At 40.2% G+C, this 25,009-nt stretch overlaps 2 protein-coding genes across 5 annotated transcripts in view; one reads left to right on the forward strand and one right to left on the reverse strand.

The window, feature by feature from the left end:
- Positions 1-2,573: 2,573 nt before the first annotated feature.
- Positions 2,574-17,543, reverse strand: LOC109639950 (coatomer subunit zeta-1-like). Of its 4 annotated transcripts, XR_002203457.2 has the most exons (11): positions 17,078-17,543; positions 13,011-13,079; positions 11,963-12,047; positions 10,922-11,013; positions 9,917-9,972; positions 8,598-8,675; positions 8,338-8,389; positions 8,006-8,110; positions 7,376-7,414; positions 6,396-6,428; positions 3,700-3,741 (listed from the first exon to the last, which is right to left on the reverse strand). XR_002203457.2 is itself a non-coding variant. In XM_020103690.2 (10 exons), the coding sequence occupies exons 1-10, from the start codon at positions 17,426-17,428 to the stop codon at positions 3,694-3,696; spliced, it is 903 nt and encodes a 300-aa protein (XP_019959249.2). In that variant the 5' UTR covers positions 17,429-17,539; the 3' UTR covers positions 2,574-3,693. The 4 variants fall into 4 exon arrangements, 2 of the variants coding, with proteins under 2 accessions (XP_019959249.2, XP_019959250.2); XM_020103690.2 differs by lacking the exon at positions 8,006-8,110 and having other exon boundaries at positions 2,574-3,741; positions 17,078-17,539; XR_002203456.2 differs by lacking the exon at positions 6,396-6,428 and having other exon boundaries at positions 3,541-3,741.
- A 3,602-nt stretch (positions 17,544-21,145) lies between these two features.
- praf2 (PRA1 domain family, member 2) overlaps positions 21,146-25,009 on the forward strand; it is a 5,411-nt gene continuing 1,547 nt past the window's right edge. Inside the window, exons 1-3 of the mRNA XM_020103670.2 lie at positions 21,146-21,375; positions 22,220-22,437; positions 22,815-25,009. The exon at positions 22,815-25,009 is cut by the window's right edge and continues 1,547 nt beyond it. Coding sequence (XP_019959229.1) covers positions 21,197-21,375; positions 22,220-22,437; positions 22,815-22,954 — 537 coding nt within the window. The 5' untranslated portion in view covers positions 21,146-21,196 and the 3' untranslated portion in view covers positions 22,955-25,009. The remainder of the gene's footprint in view (positions 21,376-22,219; positions 22,438-22,814) is intronic.

Consider the following 25,009-nt stretch of genomic DNA (forward strand, 5'->3'; position numbering starts at 1 on the left):
CACTCTATACCTCTCTCTCTCTCTCTCTCCCTACCATGCTCTCTCTCTCTCTCTCTCTCTCTCTCTCTCTCTCTCTCTCTCTCTCTTTCTTTCTCTCTCTCTCTCTCTCCTCTTTGGTGTCTCTCTCCCTGTTTTTGCCCAACCCACATTCACTGGCATCACAGCTTAATTATCCAATCAGAGGCTGGCCAATTTATCACTGTCAAAACCCCGGCCAATCAGCGGCTGTATGATAATTTTCTCCGGCCAGTGGTAGTGAGCGAGGCTCTGTCAGTGTTGTATATAAACCAGGCAGTGAAGCAGACACACACGTCATGGCAGAGAGAAGAAGTCTGCACTCAGCCCGTGTCTTTTGTCAACGAGGGGATGTGGACACAAACTTTAAGGAGTCCTACCTGTGCAGTCTGACAGGCGATCTGTCAAACTGTCTGCTTTTATGATGTCACTTCCTTCTCTGTGCTGTGGTAATGACTTCTCAATGAAAGGACGTCACAGACACACACACACACACACACACACACACACACACACACACACACACACACACACACATACCTGCACTGCTGTAAATCAAACCACCTGTTTAGGATGATGAGGATGATGATGAGGACGAGGATGAAGATGATGGGGATAATGAAGATAATGGGAATGAGGATGAAGAAGAGGATGATGGTGATGAGGATGATGATGAAGAGGCTGAGGATGAGGATGGTGACATCTGGTGAACACTTCACAGCCACAAACTGTTGAAGAAACATTGTCTTTGATTATATTTGATGACAAATAGAAGTCCCACTGTTATTGTTGTGTGGTACACTCAGTGTTTTACAGTCAATGATCAATATTCAAATAATATGCTGCAGAGAGTTACCAAGAACTTCAACATGGTAGACTGCTGTGTATTTCCAATTTACTATTGTAACCACGCCCAACCAAACTTTATTCCATTCACTCAACTGCAGTATAAACTTATTCTTAAAGTCTTGATATACATGGCTCAGTAAACATTGGAGCCCTTTTTAGACTCACTCAATTATTCAAATGTTATTAGGTGTAACATCCTCTGTCCGTAAACCTGAACAAGTAAAAGCTTCAAAACACAACAACCCAAAAACCTTTTATCAGGGGAAGAAACAGAGACATGAGTGACAGAGAGTGACACGTGAGGGATCCCTCTCACAGGACAGACAGAGGTTAAGTAGATGTCAAACAGAGCACATCTACAAAATAATAATATTTACAACTTCCATTAGAAAAGACCGTGTCTAACACAAATGGAGAGGTGAACGAGATGAATGGGAGCCATGCATACTGTAATGACAGTGGCAGTAATATATGTGTGCAGGTATATTGTATATCTGAGCAAAGTTATTCTTCTGACTGAAATATGCATTGATTTGTGTTGTTGAAATGATGCAGTAATCGCCGTCAATACTGGTCATACATGCTCACAGAGGCACGTTTCATTATTGGATTAGTCCTCTATACAGCAGCTTATTCACTGATTACTTGACCGCACAATCATGGCCTCCTGCAGAAGCAGGCTTTACTTGTCTGCTGTGTTTATTCACTGAAGGAAGGCAACTGTGGAGGCCGGAAACTGACTCGATCATCAGTAATCGTTTATAAATATACAGATGTATATGAAAGCTGAGATAAATAAGTCATAATAACAATACATTCATAAAGAAAGAAATGTTGGAGTTAAAATAAATATCTGAAAATTTATTCTACAAAGCTCAACTTGTTTATCTCTCTATTTCAATATTTCTTCATTTATTTATATCTGTATTTCTGCATCTATGTCAGTGACAGTTTGACTATAGCTCTCTCTCTCTCAGTGACAACAGTCAAACATCGACATCCTAAAATCCATTATTTAGCCATGAGGCAGTAAGTGGTCTATACTTCTTTCTGTCTTGGCTTCATTTTGACAAAGCTTTGCTTCAACGACCGCCTGTGATATGAAAACTGACCCTATAGGATGTACACCAATCAATTCTGGACAAAAAGTGACTGGGTCATCATTAAAATGTTGTTTTAACAAAAATAAAAAGGAAAACAAAATATGATCTGCTATAAGCCCTGTAGCCTCAGAGTCTGGTTTCTACACTAACGTGTCGTTCCACCATCTGTTTGCACTATAATTAATCCCAAGTGTTATTATTTCACATTCTGTGACCAAAACTAAGCTCAAATATACATGCAAAGAAAAGTTCCACGATTTTCAGCATCAAGTCAGCAACAAAACATTAGTTAGCCTGGGTAAGAAGCCACAGGTCCTAATGGAAGACATGGTTTCATATCACTCTTTACAGAAATCTATTTTATTCTATTATTTAGTCATTGAGAGTGTATCAATTAAAATCCTCCACCCGACGTCAGGAGCCTCATGTCGACCAACAGACACAGACAGACAGTGGGCTGGTCGTCATTCACTTTGGTCTATATCTTCCTAGTTCAGAGCTTCACTTCACTTCGGTAATAAAACAAGAAGCAACCATTGGCTTTCACATGTTTCTGGTCACACTGAATTAAAAACAAACATAAAATGAAGTGGGAGACAAAGACAGTTTGAAACGACCACAAATATACAGTTTTATTGTCAGTCTCACAAATATTAGCTAAACAAAATAACAGCTTCTTTTAATACCGATGTAAACAAAATTATTCCTTTGTCTTTGGCTATTTCTTCTTTTTTACCAAGTAAAATATTTAATATCTATAATACTTATGACAAAAAACAAACCTTAGTTTTAAGTCCTTTTCATTATAAAATCCATTATATGTGCAGATATGAACTTATTTTCATGTGGGAATTCTGTTCAAAGAAGAGTTTTAATAAAGGCTCCGACAGTGCAACAGTAACATACTGCCTTCAACACAGAACGTTATTTGTTAAGTGTTATTAATTATCATTACATTCATTTACAGTCTTTAAATAAACTTTACAAAACATTAATGTTGTTTAAGGAGCCTTCACAAAGTCAGATTAACGGCATCTTTATTAAACTGAGCAGTTAAGTGCACAAATCATGTCGCGGTGCTAATTTAACATCGTGGTGTGTTGCTTCTTATTTCCTAGTTTGTCCTCGTTCATTTTAATCTTTAAATCAAATACGGACTCACAAACAGTAACAATTCACAGGACGCAGCCTTGTGTCGTTGATGTAGATGCGGGCAACAAAAGGGCTCCATGATCTTTTGGATATGTAACATTTTGGGGGAAAGGTGTGTAATCTGAAAATGTTTGCACATCACCAACATGCAAACATGTGGTTGAATAAGACTGGAAGATCCTGCTCCGCCAAAATAAAAGCACAAACAAAGCTTCCAGTATGTTCGATTAGTTTAGTGTTTGACAGCTGCCCGGTTTTAACCAGAAGCCCCGATGGACTCTTCTTTTGATTTCTGAGACACTTTAGAGTGAAGAGCCTGGATTCATTTAGTGTGTATAAATGTAAATAACATCTCCACATGTGTTTAGACAATGATCATCCTCAAACCTACAACATTAATCACCCACCCAATGTAACAAAATGCCAGTGCACTGGTTCATCTTTATATAAAGCAGCCTACAACCCAACAGGCTCGTGATGAGCTTCCCTTTACTCTGTTACTATAAAAATAGCTTTGGGACAAGAAATATTCTCAAGGACAATTCATGTGAATCCTAAATTTGTCTGGTCCACGTCATTTCAGTATGGACCATTTGATCTGCTCCTTGGCTGACTGCAGTACCTAGAGACACAAAGCAAGAAAGAACATGTTATATAAGGTAGAACGATAGTAAAATATAACAAATGAAACATAAAAATATAAACTGCATATGTTTGATTACTGTGTGAATTGATATGACTGTTTGCTGAATTAGAAGAGAAAATCTCATCGATCTGTATTCGTTAGTTCGGTTAAAGGATGCAACAGGAAACAAAGCAGCTTTGAAATACTTCTTTGATACATGATGTACTACAATGCATGAACTGTACATGTGAATGTGATTTTAATGACTTTATTCAAAGTACTGAGTATTTTGAATGTTTTATTCTTTCATTGTATAAAAGTGCTATAAAATAATACTGTGCAACTGAATGCACCTCTGCAGGTTTTTATACATTATATAATTTTAACTACACTTAGAAAGAAAAACTGATGTAATGCAGTTTGTTAACTTTTTAATTATTATTAATGTTTAAGATTTCATGTTTGGAGTCAGTGCAGTGATTTCTATGAAGTGTTGCAGTATCACTATTGAAACACTAGAGGGCAGACATACAGTAGATAGTGCTACTGTAACATGTAGCACCTGTTGCTGTACAAAGATAAAGTTAAAAAAAAGTATATTATATTGTTATATTATATAATAAAAATGCAGCCATTTTCAAACAAATATGAGTTATGATTACTGTAGTACATTAATAAATTAACTTTACCAGAGTAGAAATTGTACTGAGGGTAAATTCATAGTCAGCAGTCAACATTGTCAACAAACATGATAATTGTGAGATCATGACGACAACAACAAAAATGTCTTTTGAAGTCAGTCAGTAATTTCACTGTTGTATTTTAATTAGAATTTTATAGCAATTATATATATTTTATAGCATTTAAACATTATTCCCAGCAGTAACCAGAATCAGTTGACTGACTATTGAAAAGTGAAATAAATGCTGTCACTGTTAAACAAATAAATAATTATATTTCTCTCACAATTGTTGGGAGACATGTTCTTTTCATCAGTTTATTTGAAACATTTAACAACTATGTCCTAAATTAAAATGTTATTTTATTTTTATGTGGAGGCTGTTAATTTAAAATACAACAGAGAGACAGAAATGATCATCTCTGCACCCCCAGCATTGTTTCCACTGTTAGTACAGTTCTCGAACCACTTGGCCCACACCCAGACTGTTCACCACTAAGGTTGTGCTCCCTCCTCGTTCTGACAGCAGGGGGCGCTTGGAGCTCAGGTACCAGGCTCTATCTGCTGCTCTGACTGACTCTGCAGCACATGTGTGCAGTGCTGTGGTCTGAGGCTTACTGCAGTTCTACATCATGTTATTTTCTATTACATACAGTGATCGTCTGGTTTTTTGTCTCTATATTAGCAGGATTATGCAAAAAACTCCTGAAGGCCTTACTAAGAAACTTGGTGGAGGGATGAAGTCAGGACAGAAACCATTACATGTGTGGTGCAGATCTGTATCAGGGGGCGGGAAAGGAAGGAAGGACATTTTCTTCCTCTTTCTTTAACATTGTGAGAAATATGTTTACAAAATCAGGCATGTTAAGACGACTGATATTTAGGGTGTTGGGCCTCAGTGGAGCTATTCACTCTACAGCCGTCACTTTTTAATTTTCACTCTTAAAAAAACGAAGAGGAGGAATGAGGATACAACTATTTGCATGTTCAGAGTCTGAAATCTCAGCATGCATCTGTAATGACACCAGTGACGGAACTATACAGCATTTCATGGTGCTTCAACAGTATTTTGCAAAAAAAAATTTTTGCACTACTTAAAAGCTTTGAAGTTACTTGACAGATTTAGATTTTGCATACATAAAATATGAGTTTATAAAATATAAAAGTGAGAAAGGTAAATGCTATTTACACTTTAATGCATCACTAAAAAAAAAACAATGTTTTACTCTGAATCTAGTATTTTAAGATATAATAGAATGACACTTTTTACTAATGATATGTATTTTTAAGTGATTTTTTCAATTGAGGACTTGTAACAGATTATTAGAAATAGATATATGAACACTTCCTCCACCACTGATCGACACACAGTCCTGCAGTGCAGTATAACAATGCCTCTTCCTTGGCGTGTAAACTTCATACTGGCAGTTGTGTGTTTTTTGCCATGCAGCTTATGTGTTATGGAAAACAGCAAAAAGGGGAAACATTTGTCCCTAGATTTTGTTTCCTCTGGTTGTGGTACGCCTTCAAAACTGAAGTAAGCTCACCACAGATCAAATGAGAGTGTAACATAAAAGACTGCAGTCCTTACTCCAAAGTGTGTACTGACACTTATCTGTGGCCATTTGTAGCTGGATATAAGGAACTACACCTCTGAGACAGTACATTTATGTACATCATTAGTACATATGATAGGTATGACTGTGTGGAACTGGGTTGGTATGTCATGTTATACTTTATTCCACAGCAGTGTTTCTCAGTCTGCTTCCTTGTTGCTGCATACCTGCCACAAATAAATGGCCACTGTTGTCATCTCATGTTTACCTACATATAGACTAAATGAAAAGCTGTAAAAATTGCCCCAACCTTCCACAAGCTTTGACAGGCACTGCAGCGATCCAGTGTCATTTCATGCTTTTACTACAATAGACAAGTTTTGAAATGTAGCGTGGAGCTGTTAGTAGAAACTTACGTTAGAGGTCAGGGCCAGTTTCTCTGTTATGTGCTGTGAGGGTTAAAGCAACAGATAAAGAGAGGCTTAGAAGCTTGGGCGCACACACACACACACACACACACACACACACACACACACACACAAACACACACAAGTCCATGCACATGCTGATTCTTGCAAACAATCAGACATCAGAAAAACATTTGATTCAAGCAATGACTACAACTAGAGCCATAGTAAATTCATGTGTTTTGGCAGAAGAGGCAACTCTGCTTGAGAGAATGTTGATAAAACTATCTATTCTTTAACCCATCAATCAGTTCATTAACTATTGAGCCAGTTAGTGCTGTGCAGTGCTTTGCAAATGAAGCCATGTTAGTTGCTACCTTAACGTGCATGGTGATCCACAGAGTTAGCATGCAGCCTGGCTAATGTCATCACTGGGAGGCAGGCTCACATTCGTGCGCACACACAAGCTCTCGCCCAAGGGTGCGTGCGGTAGCATCGCTACTTCCGCTGATGTTGTCACGTGCCCCTTGGGCGAGAGCAAAGAGACGCAAGCTTGTGCGGTGTGTGCGCACGAATTCGAAAGTGACTCCACAGGAGAATAACTTTGGACTTTAAAGCTTTAAATACAGTGTAAATTATGCAGTTTCTAGGCAAATATGAAAGTCAGGGCACCACAGGAGCAGTGTGGAGACATTTTTAGGGTTAGGGTTAGTAGAGTCCCCAGTTATTTCATTAGGATTGGATTTGGCTGCAACATTGTTTACCCCTGAAACTCCAAAAGTCTTTTGTGGACTCAAACATTTTACCCACCCTCCATTGGCAGAATGGTGAGTAGATAATGACTGAATTAAAAGTTTTTTCCTTTAATTTGCTTGCGAGAAACATGATAATAAGACTGTTAAAGCAATGAGAAAAAGTAGTCCGCTCCATAGTGAATTCATTGTTTCAAGTGTGTAAAGTAAAGGTTTGTGTGTGTGTGTGTGTGTTACCTGAGCAACGCTTTGTTCAGATAATGGGTTCTCATCCGCCTGCAAAACACAACAACATCGTTGGGTGTACAGAAGAAATGCAAAACCCATATAGAATGCAAACTACTTAATACACACAGACACACACACACACACACAGAGACACACAAACACACAAAATACCCAAGAGCAGCAGCACCAACACCATGACATACTGTAAGTCAGTGATATTAAAAGTGTGCTGGTTAGCGGTCAATCACTACTCATATTAGAGGTTTAGAATTTTAAGCCATTTATGTGATTTTTGTGGTTCAAGAGTCAACAGTGTTGTTGATCCACAAACTTAAATATCTCTTTTTAATATATTTGCTTATTTTCTTTTATTCGTGGTCCCCAGAGGATAAGACCTGAGCGATTTTGTGGTCTCTTGACTTTTCCTCTAGCACCACCTGTTGGTAAAATGTTTTTATATTTAAAAACTGTTTTTTTGCACCCCTCTGTTAGTCATCATGCTCTCTCACCATGCATTTACCTCATCTGTCTCGCCCATCCCTCCTTGGTCTCTCCACTGTCTCTGTCACACTCTCATTCATTCATGCACTCGCTTCACTTCACTATCTATCTCTTTGACTCTCTCTCTCTCTCTCTCACCCTCTGTCTGTCTGTCTACAGCAGCTGGCTCTTGTCTGTCTGTCCCTCTAGGTTACCAGTGATGTAATCAAACAGGACGAAGCCATAGGCTGGCTCTGACATTAGCTGACACCAATCAGAACAAAAGACACAGGGAGAAGGAGAGAGAGAGAAAGGTAAAGCAGGTAAGAGGAGGCCAGAAGCCAAAGAGAAAAGCTACAGAGTCTTCATTTAGTCTGCTCTGATTTTTTATATAATATAATACTTAATCTTTTTTTTTCATTTTGCATTGATCAACATAAAGAAGCCAACGGATATGACAGGTAGGTCAGAATAATTCACAGTCTTCTCACCCTGTAGTTGACCTTCTGTAGGACCTGCTGGGGGTCACTCTCCAGAATCACCCTGGCAACAAGATTAAGCAGACAATCAGACCCAGAGGTACAATAACATAAACTGAACAAATATTTTAAAAATGACCAACTCATTGATCTATGGTAAAAACAAACCCAAGCTTAGCTTACACAGTCAATTGCCATAACGTTTTTGCAGAGCGTATGTGTTGCAGAGGGTAAAGACAAAAACGAATGCACACTTGGACGTTTTCTCTTACCCTCCATCGATAATTTCATCCACAATTAGGAACACTCCCTCCATGTTATCCAGTAAGCATCTCCGCTCCACATTTTTCCTGCAGAAAAAAACCAAATCAATTGGTCCCACCCAGTCCACAGTCTGCATCCCCATTAAGTTTTCACTTCTAGTACAATATTCTTCTAAATAGTTATTCCTCATAAGTTGATGTTTACTTAGAGGGACAGTTAGACATTTTGGGCACGGCGGTTATACACTCTTGCCTCATGTCTGCACTTTAAGTCCAAAGTTGGAGGCAGTAAATGGTCCGTCTAGTTTAGCATAAACACCAGAAACAGCCTGTATAAATAATAGCTCAGTAGTAAAAGTAATGAATAACATTGCTTGTTAATCCTACTTGTACTCTTTGTCCCAGCAATTAGTAGCAATCTTCATATGTTCTGGGATGCCATGTGTATGAAGGCTCTTAACTCTCTCTCTTTTCTCTTTTACCTCATTAAATGCTATAGGAGTCGTCGCCTGGATCCAGGGAGTTTGTGTGTGTGTTTTCGTTTTTTGTTATTTCCTTCGTTAATCTGTTTTATATAGTTTCACATTTTCTCAATAAAATAAAAGAGATTTCAGCTCTCTCTTCTATGAAAGATGCCTTTAAACAGCTCCAGAGCCTCCACACTCACATGTCTTCTTTGATAATTATACCATCACACTGAATTCAAAATACTGACTGTTAAAAAAACATGATACAGTGGTTGGATTTCTCGATTCACTTTTGCAGCACAAACAAATGTTTTCACCAGAATGTCATTGTAGCTACTTCGGCTATTAGCCAGTTGGTATTACCTGGCCAGTATGATGAAAAAACATTTTTAAACAGCCTTTAGAGACCATTTACTATTCATGCTGAAAATAAAGTTCAACAGCTTCATTGATTTTATATTGTAACACTAACATCTGCACATTATTCTGTCACCTTTCATACTCTAAGATAATATAATCACTGATTGTCTCCATCGCGCGCACTCTGCATTGCCACAGCATTGGTTCCCATAGCAACCACATCAGCCACGCTTTGGCTGTTAATGTTGCGGTCACATTGAGCGATCCCAGTGTTGAATTTTACATCAGTCTCAACATGAAGACTCATTATTTCTCTGAGAGGGGCTCTGGTAGTGTTGGTGTGGAGGAGTATGTGGGCTACCATGAGCCCTGATGGTGCCGTGGCTACACACAGGATAAAAGCACTAACACCACAACAAGGCACAATGCATTGGTGAGCACTGTTTCATGTGTGTGTCAGTGTCAGAACTATTTTTTTTATGGTTTCGTGAGTGAACGTACCTGAGGATGTGACTGAGGGACTCAAACAGGCAGTTCAGCACTGACATCAGCATCAGCTACAGAGGGGAGAAAAGAAAGATTTAAAAGGATTCTGACTTTACAGCTGCATTCATGAGTTCCTTTATGATCACTTGGGGGCGGAATTCAACAAACTAAAACGTTTGTCATCACATTTTAGCTTGTTAAGAAAATGGGGTCAGCAGAACAAACTAAAAACACAACAGATGCAGTATTTCCTTAAACACAAAAACATAAAAAACATGCTGGCAAACACTTGCCTATGTACACATGCTACAAACCCAGAGCATAAATAGCATATCGTGTTCTCCCAATTTTAAGGTCCAGTGTGTCAGATTCAGCTGAAAGGGATCTATTGGCAGAAATTTTATGTAAAACAATCCTCATGATGTTTTCACTATGAATTGTAGTTTTCTTTACCCCAGAAAAGATCCTTTATATTCAAATACTTTATTTTTACATCGTGGGGACCCTCTCTACGGAGGCCGCCATGTTTTTTACATTAGTCCAGACTGGACAAACTAAACACCTTTTAAGTTTTTATGACAACTGAAGTTCAACACAGTTTCTTTTCATGTTTGGAAGGAGAGGGTGAGGTGAGGGGTGTTCAGCTGCAACATGCAACTTCAACACGAGATATCACAAAATTCTAAAGACTGTACCTTTAAGTAGTTAAGATACTCGTTCTCTTGTTAGCTCTATTTTGTTTCCCACCAGCTCTTGTGAAAATAGCTTTAGCTGCTACATACTCCACAATAGTTTCTTGACACAAGGCAGTTAGCATACAGTGGGTTATCAGAGCTTCTTTATTTTCCTTTTTTATGCTGAAAACTGTTGCCTTAAAGATCACATGTAGTGTTTGTGCACAATTACCAATCTAATATATAAATATATATACATACATGTATATATAATAGAGTGTTTCAGATCATTATTATTTTCAGGAAAAAATGCATTGTTGCAATGAGAGAGCTAAGCTGACCCTACCTCATTCTCCTGAGCACTTCCCACCACATAGAAGAAGAGGTCTATACTGCCTTTATAGACAATGGTCATCCCCTCCAGGAATGCTATCTCATCTAGAAATAGAAGGAGAGAAGGAAGGGTTAGGGATGAAAGGTAAGACACAAACCTCTGTTTTTATTTAGGAAGACGATATAAGTGAGAGAAAAAACTGAGTTGGAAAGGAAAGAAAAGAAGAGTGAGAGAAGGACACAAGGAAAGGAGAGAGAAAACAGGGAGTGAAGAAATGCTAGACACAGAAGAGCAAAACAAAGGGATGATGAGGTGGGAGGGAGAGAGAGGGGATATAGTGTGACAGGTGGAGAAGAAAGAGGAGAAAAGGAAGAATGAAGGAGGAGTTTTGGACAAAAGGGGGAATATAGTGGGCTGGTGATAAAGAGGCCTCGGGTAAAGACTCAGGTATCAGCTGTGTGAAAATCAGAATCCCACTTCACCTAAAAAATACTTTTTCTGCAGTGGCACGAAAAGCATCAGAGAGCGTGTGGTTTCTCTGAACAGAGATATTAATGTGATTTTGGTTTAAAGGTTATAAAAGAGAAAAATTACGATAAGTCACTATTTCTATAGATTTTCAAGAACTGTGCTAACACCTCCATCAATAGGTCATGACCAAATATGGTTTAGCTCCTTGGTGGCTTGTGTGAAAACTGCTTGAGGCTCGTATCCTGTACTGCTGGGTCACTAGATGGTTGAATGGGAAGCAGATGACACAGGAGATGTGTGTGAGTGTCAGTGTTTAATAGCCGAATCAGGCCAGGTTTCAATGGAAAAAATGAGGAGATAAAATCAGTTATTCTTCTACCATGTCAATTTTTGCATTTCTTTTTCATCTTGCTGGAGGTAATATAGTTGCATAGGTGCAAACAATTCCCTATCTTGAGATCTGGAACAACTGGGGATAACAACATAAATTTCACTTCTAAACTTTAACTTTAAATTTTAAAGCTGTGCCGCTGAGAACAGTTTGGATGGATGGTTGAGAGAAAAACACAGAGAGGGGCTTACTGTCTGCTTTGTGTGTCTTGTTGAAAATGTTCCTCTCAAAGTTCTTCTGCTCCTTCATGGAGGGGTACAGCTCAGGGTCATAATACTGGAACAGAAACATATACGAGTGAAGTTACTCTGGCTCCTTTCATGTGTTTTCAAACCTTTGGGGCTACGAGTACATGGCACCGCAAGGAGGTGTGACTAATCAATTTAGTAGGGACCATACCATTTTAAGTCAAAATGCTTAAGTTCCATTTTTAAGTGATGCGTTTCTTTCTAGAGATTCACTGTAAGCTATTAGGATACAACATACAGAAAAATATTATAAATTATCAAATATTATGCTTATTTAAATCACATTATTGATTCATTAAATTGCACAAGCATGTCAGTTGTCAAGTGTGTACAAGAGTTCTCTTAAAGGGATAGTTCACCAAAAATTTTAATTCACTCATTATCTACGCACCACTATGCCCATGGAGGGGTGGGTGAAGTGTTTGAGTCCACCAAACACTTTTGGTTTCGGGGGTAAACTTTGCTGCAGCCGAATCCGATACAATTGAAGTAACTGGCGAGTTATACTTCAGACGTAATAAAACAACAGAAAAAACATAACATGCCTCCAAACTGCTCATGTGGTGTCATCCAAGTGTCAGCAAGCCCTGACATGTGTGTTTTGTGGACTCATACACCTCACCCACCCCTCAGTCAGCATAGTGGTGAGTAAATGATGAGTGAATTTTCATTTTCGGTAAACTGTAAGTGAGCGTAGATTGTGTTCTTGAATAAGAACAAATCCCAGGTAAGAAAACTTTGGTGAATGTTAGAATCTCAAAAAGTGGATTTCAAGAAGAGATTTCTTGGAACAGTTGGTGAATGAGGCCCATTGTTAATACAAGTACATCAATTTAGAATGGTAAAGAAATAGTAACGCCATTAGTGTTAAGGTTGGTAAAAGTTAATCCACACCTTCCAGCCAATCAGAGTCCAGACTATTCAGCAGTCACAACATATCATTTGGTAATTTGCAGTAAATGGGCTTGAGATCATTGCCCTTTAAATTTACCTTTGACAGAAGTCTGTTGCCATCATTGTCAAGAATGAAAACAGCTTTCACTGTGTAGAGGGAAGGTTCCTGCAATAATACAAGACAGAACATCTTAAATATTTCAGCTTTGCTGAGTCACTTCAGGCAGATATGTAGGACATAATGCCACAGTCAGCCAGTCCTCCCACACCTGGTCACAGTGTTGTTTCAACCTATATTGTCAAGATAAACACTGATACACCAGCTACACCCTGCTTTGCAATCACTCTGGGCCACACAACAAACAACCCGCTGACCAGTCCAACCAGTTTATACACTTAACACCAGGCTACATTCACAGTTTCTTCCATTTTGGAATGCTTCTAGGATTTAGTTCAGGCTGGGTTCATATTTCCTTGCGAAGTGTTTTCAGACCCGGGACAAAGTTCTGTTATGCACTGACTAGCATAGATTCACAGTCAGAGTGTATCACAGAACTTAGTCCAGGAACTTACTACATCCAGAATCCAATATTACCACAGTAGTTTTAGTTACATAAACTGAACTTGAAGGGAAGATGAACTTTAGAGCTTTGTTTAAGAAAGTCAGTCATGAAAATGTATTTATTAATGGTGATCATAACCACATGTCTAGAGGTACATTCAATTCCATTGTCTGTCATCCTTCAGGTTGTCTTAAGACTGGTGCGTTGCTGATGTATCAGAAGACTAGTCAGCTGTTATACTTTTTTTATTAAAAGCTACCATTTTAAAGGTGGGAAATATGAATATTACTACAATTCCAGGACAACTGACAAAGTATATGTGCTGATGAAGCTCTTGCAATATAATACATCTTCAGAAAGGCTAAACAATGAAATTAAATGAAAATATTCAAAAAAAGATTGCTTTGCAAAGGTTTGCCTAGGAAATGCATTACAATTTACTGTCTTGGGTTTTATTTAAAGAATCACTTCCTCTGTAGCAATTATTCTTCAAAGTAAAAGCACAATGTTTGTTTTGTTCTTGTAATAGTTTATAAAGAACTAAATTATAGAGCTTTAATTTTGAAAACTTGAGAAATATGTTCTGAAGATTGTATCGATTGCTTAACAGACCTTTGAACTAGCCGACATGCAATGTATGAAAAAATAACAGCAGTCAAGTCAAACATTCCAACTTGTACAAGCCACACACATGAACATTAATGAAACAAATTCAGCTTCATTTCATGAAACACATTCAAAATGTCATCAGTGCAGAAGGTTGATCATGGGAGCACAACAACTTCACTGCAGATAAACCAGGTAGGATGAACACAAAGTCTATAAAAAGCTCTGCACACAAACAGCCCATTCCAAAAAGGCAGGTTTAGAACAGGCTCTGCACTAGTTTAGGAAAACAAGTCAAGTTAGTCCTTCAAGCTAAACAGCTGGCTGTACCAGTTGCAGGAACATAGTGGATTATAGTGGAGTAATTTACCCCCGACAGCAGTGTGACAGTGTGGAGCGCACACTGTGCAGCAACTTCAACAAAAACAAGAAAAAATAATGAGAGAGAAAGAATAAATGCTCTACTTGAACAATTTCTGTCAGCTGAGGGGTAAACAAGTGATAATTCAAACCTTCACCTTTGAAGGGGCAGATGAACAATTTTAACTTGTGCTCTTATGAGATGGGGCCTGCATCCCATAACTTTTTCTATTTGTTAAACAGAATTTAAATGAAGTGTCAGTCAGGTCAGATATTTCCCTCTAACTGCTTTGTATATTAGAAAACTAGTTTCTAGTTTTGTGAGAATGAGAGTTTGTGTGATGCAACCTGTTAAATTTATGACACATTCATTCCCACTTTGTAAACATATGAACAAGACAAAGATGAAACTTCTTTTTTTTTTTTTAAACTGCCGGCACAACCATCTGCTGATCCAGGGGTAGCAGCTCTGTACATTAGATGACAGATGATGACAAACACACCATGGGCATATACAGTTTAACAGCAAATATACAAACTTAATGTCTATTGTAAAGGGAGAGGGCTTATTCGACTCAGTATTGTAAGTGACTCTGCATCAACATGACAGCTAATTTCCAAAACTGTCTGTTTGGTTAAAACATAATGACAGATTTTGTCTGATGTGCGTGTTTAAATAGGTCATGGATTCAGACTAAACCAGAAGACTGGTTTAGCAGTCTGGAGTCTGTTCCCTGAAAAAAAAAAAATACATAAAAGACTGCAGCCTCATGCAATTTGGCCTTTGCTATATTTCTAGACTGCTATTTTCATTTACTTTTTCCTTTTTACCACATTATGGGCATGATACACTGTACATACAAGACGTTCTAGCCATTTAGATGGTTTAATAATACAGAATTACTGGCAGTGACCGATTTATGGGAAAAATCAGGGAGAGGCAGTATTCTTTCAGAGCAAATATGGCACAGCAAAACATCTTAAAGGACAACTTAGTGAGATTTAAGGGCCTTTTAGGTGACTTTTGTAACCTAGATACAGAGCCAGGCTAACTGCCTCCCCCTTTTCCAGTTTTCCTAAGCTAGCTGTCGTCTTATATTGGTTGAAGATTAGACACTTGTGTCAATCTTCTCTTCCACCTGGGAAACAAAAGTCATTGCTCATGTGGACTACATGTGATATGAAGCTGAACCTTGTAAAACGAAGTTGGTTTTGATCTGAATCAATTATCTTACTATTTGGTATCAAAGTAAAAGGGCTCATTATGCACAATGCAGCTCCTTCAACAGTGTTATATTATTATTCAGCAAAAGTACTGATTGACTTGTACCGCTGACACCTGCTCTTGTGATAAACCTAGTGAACACTAACTGAACTGCTGTGAACTGTTGAGTATTAAACAATTGTGTGAGGGTATTAAAATAAACTGTTAAGTAAATCAGAGATGTGCTCCTATATTTAATTTTTTGTTAAAAAATGTTTTTTTTATAAATAATTATATATATATATATATATATATATATATAGAAGTGCCCTTTTTCTCACTTGAGCCCCTGCCCCCCAAAACGTCTGTGCACGTCCCTGCTCGTGTGTGTACCTTCACACTGTCGTTATCAGTGCGCTTGCTTAGGTAAAGGATCCGAATACTTAATGCACTCAAGGAAAAAGCAATGAATGAATTCTTCAAGTTAAGTCATGTATTCAAAAATGAAAGAATGACATGGAAATACAAACAAGACAAGGCTGAGAGACGTGCTGCATACATGGTGCGCAAGGCAAATATGAGAGAGAGAGAGAGAGAGAGAGTGAAAGAGAGAGAGAGAGAGAGAGAGAGAGAGAGAGAAAGAGAGAGAGAATGGTGGACGTGGCACGTACTCTGCTCTACACGTCAACCGATCTGTGCACACACATGCTCGACACAAGCAGACATTTAAACACCCAGACCCGCTTTATCCACACGCACGCGCACACGCACGATCGTGTCTCCTCACTGGTGTCTGTCTACAAGTGATCCCTGCAAGATCTGGAGCTTTGGCTTATGTCCTGTCCAGTTGAGCTCTGCACGGGATTCTCTCTCTCTCTCAGTGCGTGTGTGTGTGCGTGTGTGTGTGTGTGCGTGGATAAGTGTGTAACAGCTGTGCCAGTTACCCACTTGTGGCAGCCAGTCTATTGTAATGGAGTTAACTTAACACCCTAATAAGTTGTCGCAGTGTAACCAGCACAGACAACCTGGACTATTTTTACACTCTCAGAATGAAATCAAACTGTGTGCGTGTGTGCGTGCGTGCGTGCGTGTGATCACATCAGGCCTGTGCGTCCACAGTGAGACGGGCCACACTGAGGACCACCCTCCCATGAACGATGAGGAGAAATAAAACCTCCTGTATACAAACAACCTGCAGCTGAGCAGCTGAGCCCCCCCCCCCCCCCCCCCTCTTTTCCTCCGGTGTGTTGCTCACCACCGAAACTGCCACGATGCAACAAATGTCCCGCACGCTCACGCAAACACTTCACATGTACACGCATAGACACAACACTATCAGCCGACATGACGCCCCTCCGCCCCGGCAGAGCTTGAAGCTCCCCCGGGGCTCGGAGGGGAGAGGAGAGGAAGGAGAGGAGAGGAGAGGCTCACCAGAGACGAGGACTCCATCGCCGCCGCCGCTGCTCGCTGTGTTGACGTGGAAGCTCTGACTGTCACTCCGAGATCTCTGCTGCCCGCGCTCCCGCTGCCACAGCAGCCAACCGGAGAGCAGCACGGGACGGAGCGTACAGCCGAGCGCGCTCCCGACACTCTTCCTCCTCCTCCTCCTCCTCCTCTAGCTCTTTGGCCTTTCACAATAAAACTCACTGCTTCTTCAGAGGCGACATGGTGTTCGAGCAGTGGCGGCTGGTGATTCGACATCACAACACACAGTATGCCAGTCCTGTAGCCTTCATCGAGCTGCTGAGCAATGATCAGCCTGCCAAAGAAATGTAGCCTCATGGTGTTGTCAAAGGCCCAATCCCATTTCTGTCCCAATGCCTGTTGGGATGAAGGGGTAGGGCCAAGTGTTAAGGCTTTATAGCCCTATTTTGCTGACCCTCACTTCAAACCAAGGGGTAAGGAAATACATCAAAATGCTTTGCAAATCACCGGCAAGCTGGGAGAGAGACCCACAAATGTAGTATTTTCTCCATTAATAAGGATTTAAAGAATTATGATAATGATTGTAATATCTTAGTTTAATCCCACTTAGTAGGGGAAGATTTCAACCACTTCTGTCACAGTTCATCTCTGCCTCACCACTCTGCACTGGCCTGCTTCAATCTGCCAATCAGACACACCCCTCTCATCAAGCCAACTCCACTCACCGGTGCTCTCTGCTCTGGCTGCATTTAAGCCCCAGCTCCACTCTCACTCATTGCCAGATTGTTCTCGATGCTTGCACCAGACTCTCCAGCGTTTCTCTGCCTGATCTCCCGGTTTCGACCCTGCTTGTCTCCGACCATCCTGCCTGACCGATCTCCTGGTAATCAACTCGGCCTTCCGTCCCCGACCACGATCCTCGCCTGTCCCTTTCTGGATTCTGCCCGTCTGCTCCCTTGGTTATCCGGTGATTACCTGATTCAGCTCTGCATAGAGAGCGTCACTCTCGTCTCCTCTGTGGCATCCTGCAGTTCTGTGGCTCTGACTATAAAGTTTGTTACCAATGATACCCGCATGTCTTTGTGCTGCTATTGGGTCCAAACCACACCCTTTACAACTTCCCCTTGTTACTCTATTTCAAGGGGCAAGGTAACCCTTAAAAACAAGGGGTAGAGGTAGGGAGAAGGGATGAAATGGGATTGGGCCTAAATGACTGGGGCAACTTTCATGTCGTTTTTCAGAGAGGTGTTTTAGGTCTTGCACCCCCATCGTTGTCAGCAGTACCTGCGTGCCAACACTTCTAAATGGGTAACAGGGGAAGCAATACATTACTGACACTGCATCCAGTTAGTCAACTCTGTCTCTGAGGTAGACACTGTCTCAGCATTTAAAGTAAAACTAAAAACCTTCCTCTTTGACAAAGCCTATAGTTAGGGCTGGATCAGGTGAGTCCTGAACCATCCCTTAGTTGTGCTGCTATAGGTTTAGACTGCTGGGGGAATGCCCATCATGCACTGAGCACTTCTTCACTTCCCTCTGTCTCTCTGCCCCCTCACACCTGTTTATTTATTTATTTATTAGTTTTAACATGTCATCATGTCAAAGTGTCACTTTGTCCTCCCATAGTCCCTCTGGCTCTTCTCTCTCTCTCGTTTCAGATAACTCCGGCACCGGGACTACAGGACCACAATGACCACCATCACCATTGTCTGCATTTATTACAAGAACTCAGCAATTCATTAATATATCTAGTCATGTTGTAGATCTATACATTGTTATTGTTATGGTTAGCCTTGATTTTGATGGTGCCAAATTGTTACCGGTCTCTCTCTCTCCACCTCATCTCTCTTCTCTCCCCCGCTTTCCACCCATCTCTCCTTTCCTCCCCCCTTACTTTTCTTTCCTCACCCCAACCGGTCGAGGCAGATGACCGCCCACATTGAGCCTGGTTCTGCCAGAGGTTTCTCCCTGTTAATGAGGGAGTTTTTCCTCTCCACAGTCGCCTGTGTTTGCTCATTGTGGGAACTGTTGGGTTTCTCTATGTTAATATTGTTTTAAGGTCTTGACCTTTAAATGTAAAGTGCCTTGAGATAATGTAAATTATGAATTGGCGCTATATAAATAAAATTGAATTGATTTCTGAGCTCGTTTCTTGATAACTTGCTGTCTGCTCAATCTTTAAATCGGCCCAGTCCAGGTCAAGCTGCTTTATCCTCTTTTTCTCATGAAAGGGTGCTTTTGTAAATAAATTAACGGATTTACAGCAGTTCCACCTGAAGTTGCTGATACTTTGCTGGTCAGCTAGCAGTGGAAGTAACTCAGTGATGGTGGATTTACCTGAGATGGTGTCAAGGGTTGACCAATCAAATTAGATTGAAAAAAAAAAAAAAGTTAATCAATACCAATTCACTCTAAATAAAAGTGGAAGTGGCTGGGGTCAAAATCCAATGGAAAATCTGTAACAACCAATTAAAGAGCAGCCTCAGGTCCTGTGGTTGCCAAAATGCTCTTGTTTGGCCGGCACCCCACACCAGCAGGTATATGTATTAGACAGAAATTAACAAAATAAAATTTTATAAAAGAGAATAGTTTATGTTCAGTCTACCAGGATGTGGTTGGCTGTAGGATAACTGTCAGGAGTCAGTCAGGTGTTGGATTAATGCCTACATGATCACCGATCTACAAATACTGAGTTTGCCATCTTTATCATGATATCTTAATGGTGTAGCTGTGGAACCATATGGAAAGAAAGATTGGTTACAATCCTGTCCAGAGCCATGTTCTCCCCTCTAACCTGTTTTTCTTTTTCTTTAGGCAAAAGGATGTCTCCAGACCTTTTCCTGTTTCTCCACTGTGTCTGAGATTCTGCAGATAGTCCTAAGTGATCCAGTCATAAGTGGACAACCCTAATGACATGTGTGAATGCACCCCAGGGCATCCTCAATGGCTCTTGAGATCTGATCACTTACATCAACTTTTGAGGTGGTCTGAGACATGTTGCCACATCCTGTTAGAGGTGTGAACATAGCATATCCTGATATCTGAGTATGAGTAAAGTTGCAAAGCAATTTCTTATAATGCAACTTGACAGAAGTTTTCATTTTCCCAATTCCTTCTCACCTGACAACCACAGAACCTTGATGTTCCAATTCCAGGTAGCAACAGCTTTCTCTTGAAACATTTGAAGCCTGAACCTTGATGACATTATCATGGGTTATTTTATTATATTTTGTATTTTCTCAGACTAGATGAGGAGCCACAAAATACATTATTCGACTGTTATTAATAACTATTCTGCACAAAACCAGTCAGCTCAACTCTGTTTGAAAAAACTAAATCAGTAGAATTTAGATCACTATTAAATAAAAAGAGAAAATTACTGATTGTTGTAAGTATCATTCTTTTTAAAATCAATGACCCAAGGTCTTCTTACTTTAGCCAACTCATTAAAAAAGTCATCACGGAGCCTAATGAACATCAGTAAATGTTCATTAGGCTCAGTTCAGATCAGTTCACAGAGAAGGATGTTTATTATTAATTTTAGCCACAGGTTTGTTTCCGACCCGGCCTTTTGCTGCTCTCCCCTTTCAGGAATCTTTCCAATCAATGTAGTGCCCGAATGCAACCTAAACTACTACTACTAATAATATTAATAATAATGAAAACACCCTTCTCTGTGAAATCATTGTTTTGAAGTTCATTAGGTGCCATGATTACCTTTTTAATTTGTTGGCTGAAAATAAACGTCTCAGCGAGAAAAGAAAAGAGAAAAAGGGAAACTGTGTACATTTGGATCGTTCCTTTTTTACTGTCTCTCAGTCTCTCAGTGGGGTCTTAATATATTCTTTGTGTTCACATAGAAGTCCTGTGACACTGGGGGGATTGTTTGTCCTCCTGCAGTTTTGGATGAGACCATAAAGAATCCCTCAGTTTGTAATGACGTGATGTTTTAAACTTAGAATCCTCCAACAGAGTCAAGAAGACTGAATGAATCGCTCCTCCCCGCGCCCCGCCCCCCTCCCGAGTTACTGTTCGGGTGACGTCCACACCCTCCGCACAACGCGACCCCGCCCCCTTTCCCGCGTTGCATCCTGGGAAGCCCAGTTTATTTATCCCGGGGTAAAAATGGAGGACGTGCGGCCGCCGCCCCTGCGGCGCCTGGATGATTTCCTCCTGAGCTCGGCGAGGTTCGCGCTGCCCGACGTTCGCGACCTTGACCGCTGGAACAACCGCATCATCAACAACCTGCTCTACTACCAGAGCAACTACTTCCTGTCCGCGCTGGGCCTGCTGCTGCTCGTGGGGTGAGTTGTGTTGTTCTGACGTGTCCCTCTCCTCCCACACCTCCCCCCCCTCCCTCGGTCTCTCAGAGCCCGGCTCACTGGGAGTAGACCATCTGGACCTGTGCGAGTCCTCACCTGCAGTTTGACAGATGAGAGAAGTCCATTCAGACTGAATGTCCCTCTCCTCTTTCAATGTGTTCTCACTGATGGAAACAGAGGGAGGCTGCAGATCCTCTTCATCTGTCGGCCAGAGGACCACTCAGTTCAGAGGACTCCTTCCATCTTCATCATCATCATCATCATCACTGTACTGTACAGTGTTGAGCACTTCAAGTGTGAAGAGAAGATATGACTCTATTTGTCCCACATCGGGGAAATTCACTTGTGTTCACACACTTCAGTGTAAACATGAAACAGTGAGATATTCCATTATCATGACTATAGTGGCAAAAAGTGTCACAGGTATCAGTGCTGTGTTCTGTATGAATATATCTCAAAGTACTTCACAGGAGAGTTTTACCAGCCATTCACACACATTCGTACAGTGCAGACATCGACCATAGACAACAACATATCTGCGCTCGCAATTTGGCGAACAAGGGGTGCTCGCATTTTCTAGCTATTGTTAAAGTCAAAGTAACACAATGCTCTGTCTCTTATGCGGAATAGACCTGCATTCCTGTAAATAATATGTTTAACTGATCCATTGATTGTATTCTTCCTCTCAGCCTCTGAAAACCAGTTTTATTAATGTGCGTCCCAGTAAGTTGTGATAACACTCTGCTCTGTTGAGGTTCTCACAGACGCCAAAGCAAAGATATTTCCATCACTTCCCATATGTTGCTTAATGTCTCTTTGCTCTCAGGTATTTCCAACCCTTCCAGTTGTGTGTTGGGGCAGTGGTGGTCTCCTTGTTGTTCCTTGGCTTTGTCTTGGCGGCTGAGAACCAAGCTCCCATTCGCCGTTTCCGTAGAAACCACCCGCTGATCTGTGTGTTGGCTGTCCTGGTGGCCAGTTACCTCTTCATATTGGTGCTGGGAGGCGTGGCTGTCTTCCTGTTTGGCATAGCCTTCCCTATACTGAGTAAGAAAACAGGAACACACACATACATTTGTGTCTCCATGACTTCAATACAATGTGACTGTTGTATACCTGATGGAATTTATGCCCTGTAAACAAAAACACAAGTCAATAGGTAAACATGTATCAACAGAAATTTAAAAGTTTTCTATCAAATATATTTACAAACGGAAACATTTAGAAATAAAGGCCTGTCTGAAACAAGTTGCAAATAGAGGGCATTGTTCACTCCTTGGAAAATGTTTGGTAATTTGAGGTTCACCGTGTTGTCACTACTCAGAATCAACAATTTTTAGTTTAAAAAGATTCAGCTCAGTTAACTTTAATAAACTATTCACAGAGCATAACTTCATCCCTCTGTCTGTATCGCTACTTCACAGTGGTTCTGGTCCATGCGTCGATGAGACTGCGGAGCCTCAAGAACAAGCTGGAGAATAAACTGGAAAGCATCGGTTTGAAGAGGACACCCATGGGACTCCTGTTAGAGGCCCTGGGACAGGAACAGGAAGCTGGATCCTAGAGAGGAAGAGGAGGAGGAAGAGAAGGTGTGTGCGGGTGTGGAGGAGGACAGGCTGGGTGCAGTCAGTGAGGAATGAAAAGAGAAATTGAGGTTAAGAAGTGGGTGGGAAGTTGGAAGAGGAGAGGAAGAACATAGGCGGAGGAGAGAATTACATGCAGTGTAAGGATGAGACCTACTCTGTGGTCCAATAGGAAAACGACAGGAATCATTATTAACATGTTTAGAGCATCCCTGACTGTTTCCTGCCAAAACTTGCACTTTCATTGATGGTCCATTGTATTATATCATTTATTTTGACACGACTTCTTTGTTTTTGCACTACATACATGACGTGTGCAGCACTGTAGTGTGAAGTGTGTTCTGCTTGCTGTTCACCATAGTCATATTGAGGCCTGATATGAGAGCGTAGTAGTCATCATAATTCATTTTTATTTTATTCATCAATATCACTTCTCAGAGTTCTCGTGAAAATGTAGCCTAAATCTTGAAATTTAAATTATGAAGATTCTAAAAATGTAACTACTTGATTCTCGTAACATTAAGACTCTTTTTAAAATGTATGGGTGTTATTCTTAAAGCCTCTGCCATACTTTACCAAAGTAATGTTATAATAACAGGTTTTTCCACTCTTTTTATTATAGCAGTCTCTCATAATACCTTGTTTAAAGAGATATCATTCATGAGGAACAACAGTGATATGCAACTAAAGACTATAACCTCCAAACTCACAGCACGAAGCATTAAATACAAGTGAAGTGATCTCCCCACCGTGCTTATAAACTGAAGGAAAATCTGGTTGTAAAGCTTGAATTCTTAAAAGTGCTTAATTTCAATGAAATCTGAGTATTCGTGTGAAGAGAAACTCTCATCAGCTCCCTGGGCTGGGAGAAGCAGGGAAATATGAAGGAAACAAATAATTTTAGTTCCCACATTTCTTAACCTGTATTTATGTCAGAGACACAGGCTTCACCCACACTGCTGGTCAGTGGGTTCCACCCAGTCTCCCTGTGCTGGGAGAAGCTCTACAGTATGTAACTAACAACAAAGCACTTTGAACGAACCTTTATTCCTTAATCATTTCAATTTTGTTCTGTCATTTCTTGTTTTTAGACACTCTTGCTGCAGCTTTTGGTGGATTTGTTGAATTGAATAGATTGTAATTTAGCACAAGTATTCAGTGCTTAACTCCCCAGCGTATGAATCGTATTGGCTCATTTCCAGCTCCAATATGCCACAATTGTAAATTATTCAGTGATGTATCTCCATATCTACTAGATGTATGGAGACCAAAGACTCTAGATTATGTAACTACATGGTATCTCCAGTTTAGGGTTTCTTTAATGAAAACAATGGAACCTTTTGTGAATCTTTGCTGGGCTCCGTATTCCAGTGTTTCCCATGAATTATCTAGACTGTGGCAGCTCACCATACTCACATTTTTCATAATGAACAAAGTGACCTTCGTTGGTGTGCACGTGCGCCCCCGTTACCATGATAGGTTAAATAAATTCTGTGGAAAAAACTGATGGTAATTGGTGTCTAGTACACCATAAGTTAATTTGGATGAATTCACAATTTATTCAGTTAGCGTTCAAAACCACTATGACTTCCTTGGCCCTTGTCCAAGTTAGATTTATGACCCATACTGCTGCCAGCCACCAGGGGGCAATCAAGATAGTTTGGCTTCACTTATGGGGCGTTGTCATGCTTTCCATCTTTGTATAAAGTCATAGGTCTAACTAGTTAAGACCACTCGCCTCATCATGAATTGTGTTGTGTCAAACTCGTGACAGTCAGAATAATGGGAAATGACTATCGATGAAGTACAACAGAAATGACACTATTATGTAATTTTATGGTATATATGATGACATATATCATGACATAATCGTATTATTGCTGTTATGTTTTGTCTTTGAATTATTATTACAAGTTATTATTTATTTAAATCAATAGACTCACCTCAAAGTTCCAGTTTCCAAACCAATGACATTCCCAAGGCCTAAATTTAGTCCTTTGATTGAAATATAAAGAAATGTTGAATTACAAACCAGC

Source organism: Paralichthys olivaceus, chromosome 5, assembly GCF_024713975.1.
Source record: "Paralichthys olivaceus isolate ysfri-2021 chromosome 5, ASM2471397v2, whole genome shotgun sequence".
Taxonomy (NCBI): Eukaryota; Metazoa; Chordata; class Actinopteri; order Pleuronectiformes; family Paralichthyidae; genus Paralichthys; species Paralichthys olivaceus.

Coding starts and splice junctions, on each gene's coding strand:
- LOC109639950 (XM_020103690.2), bottom strand. CDS start 17,428: ATGAGGCTACATTTCTTTGGCAGGCTGATCATTGCTCAGCAGCTCGAT. Junction 13,080..17,077: donor CGATGGAGTCCTCGTCTCTG/GTGAGCCTCTCC, acceptor GTATTATTGCAG/GAACCTTCCCTCTACACAGT. Junction 9,973..10,921: donor GAAGTGCTCAGGAGAATGAG/GTAGGGTCAGCT, acceptor TCCCCTCTGTAG/CTGATGCTGATGTCAGTGCT.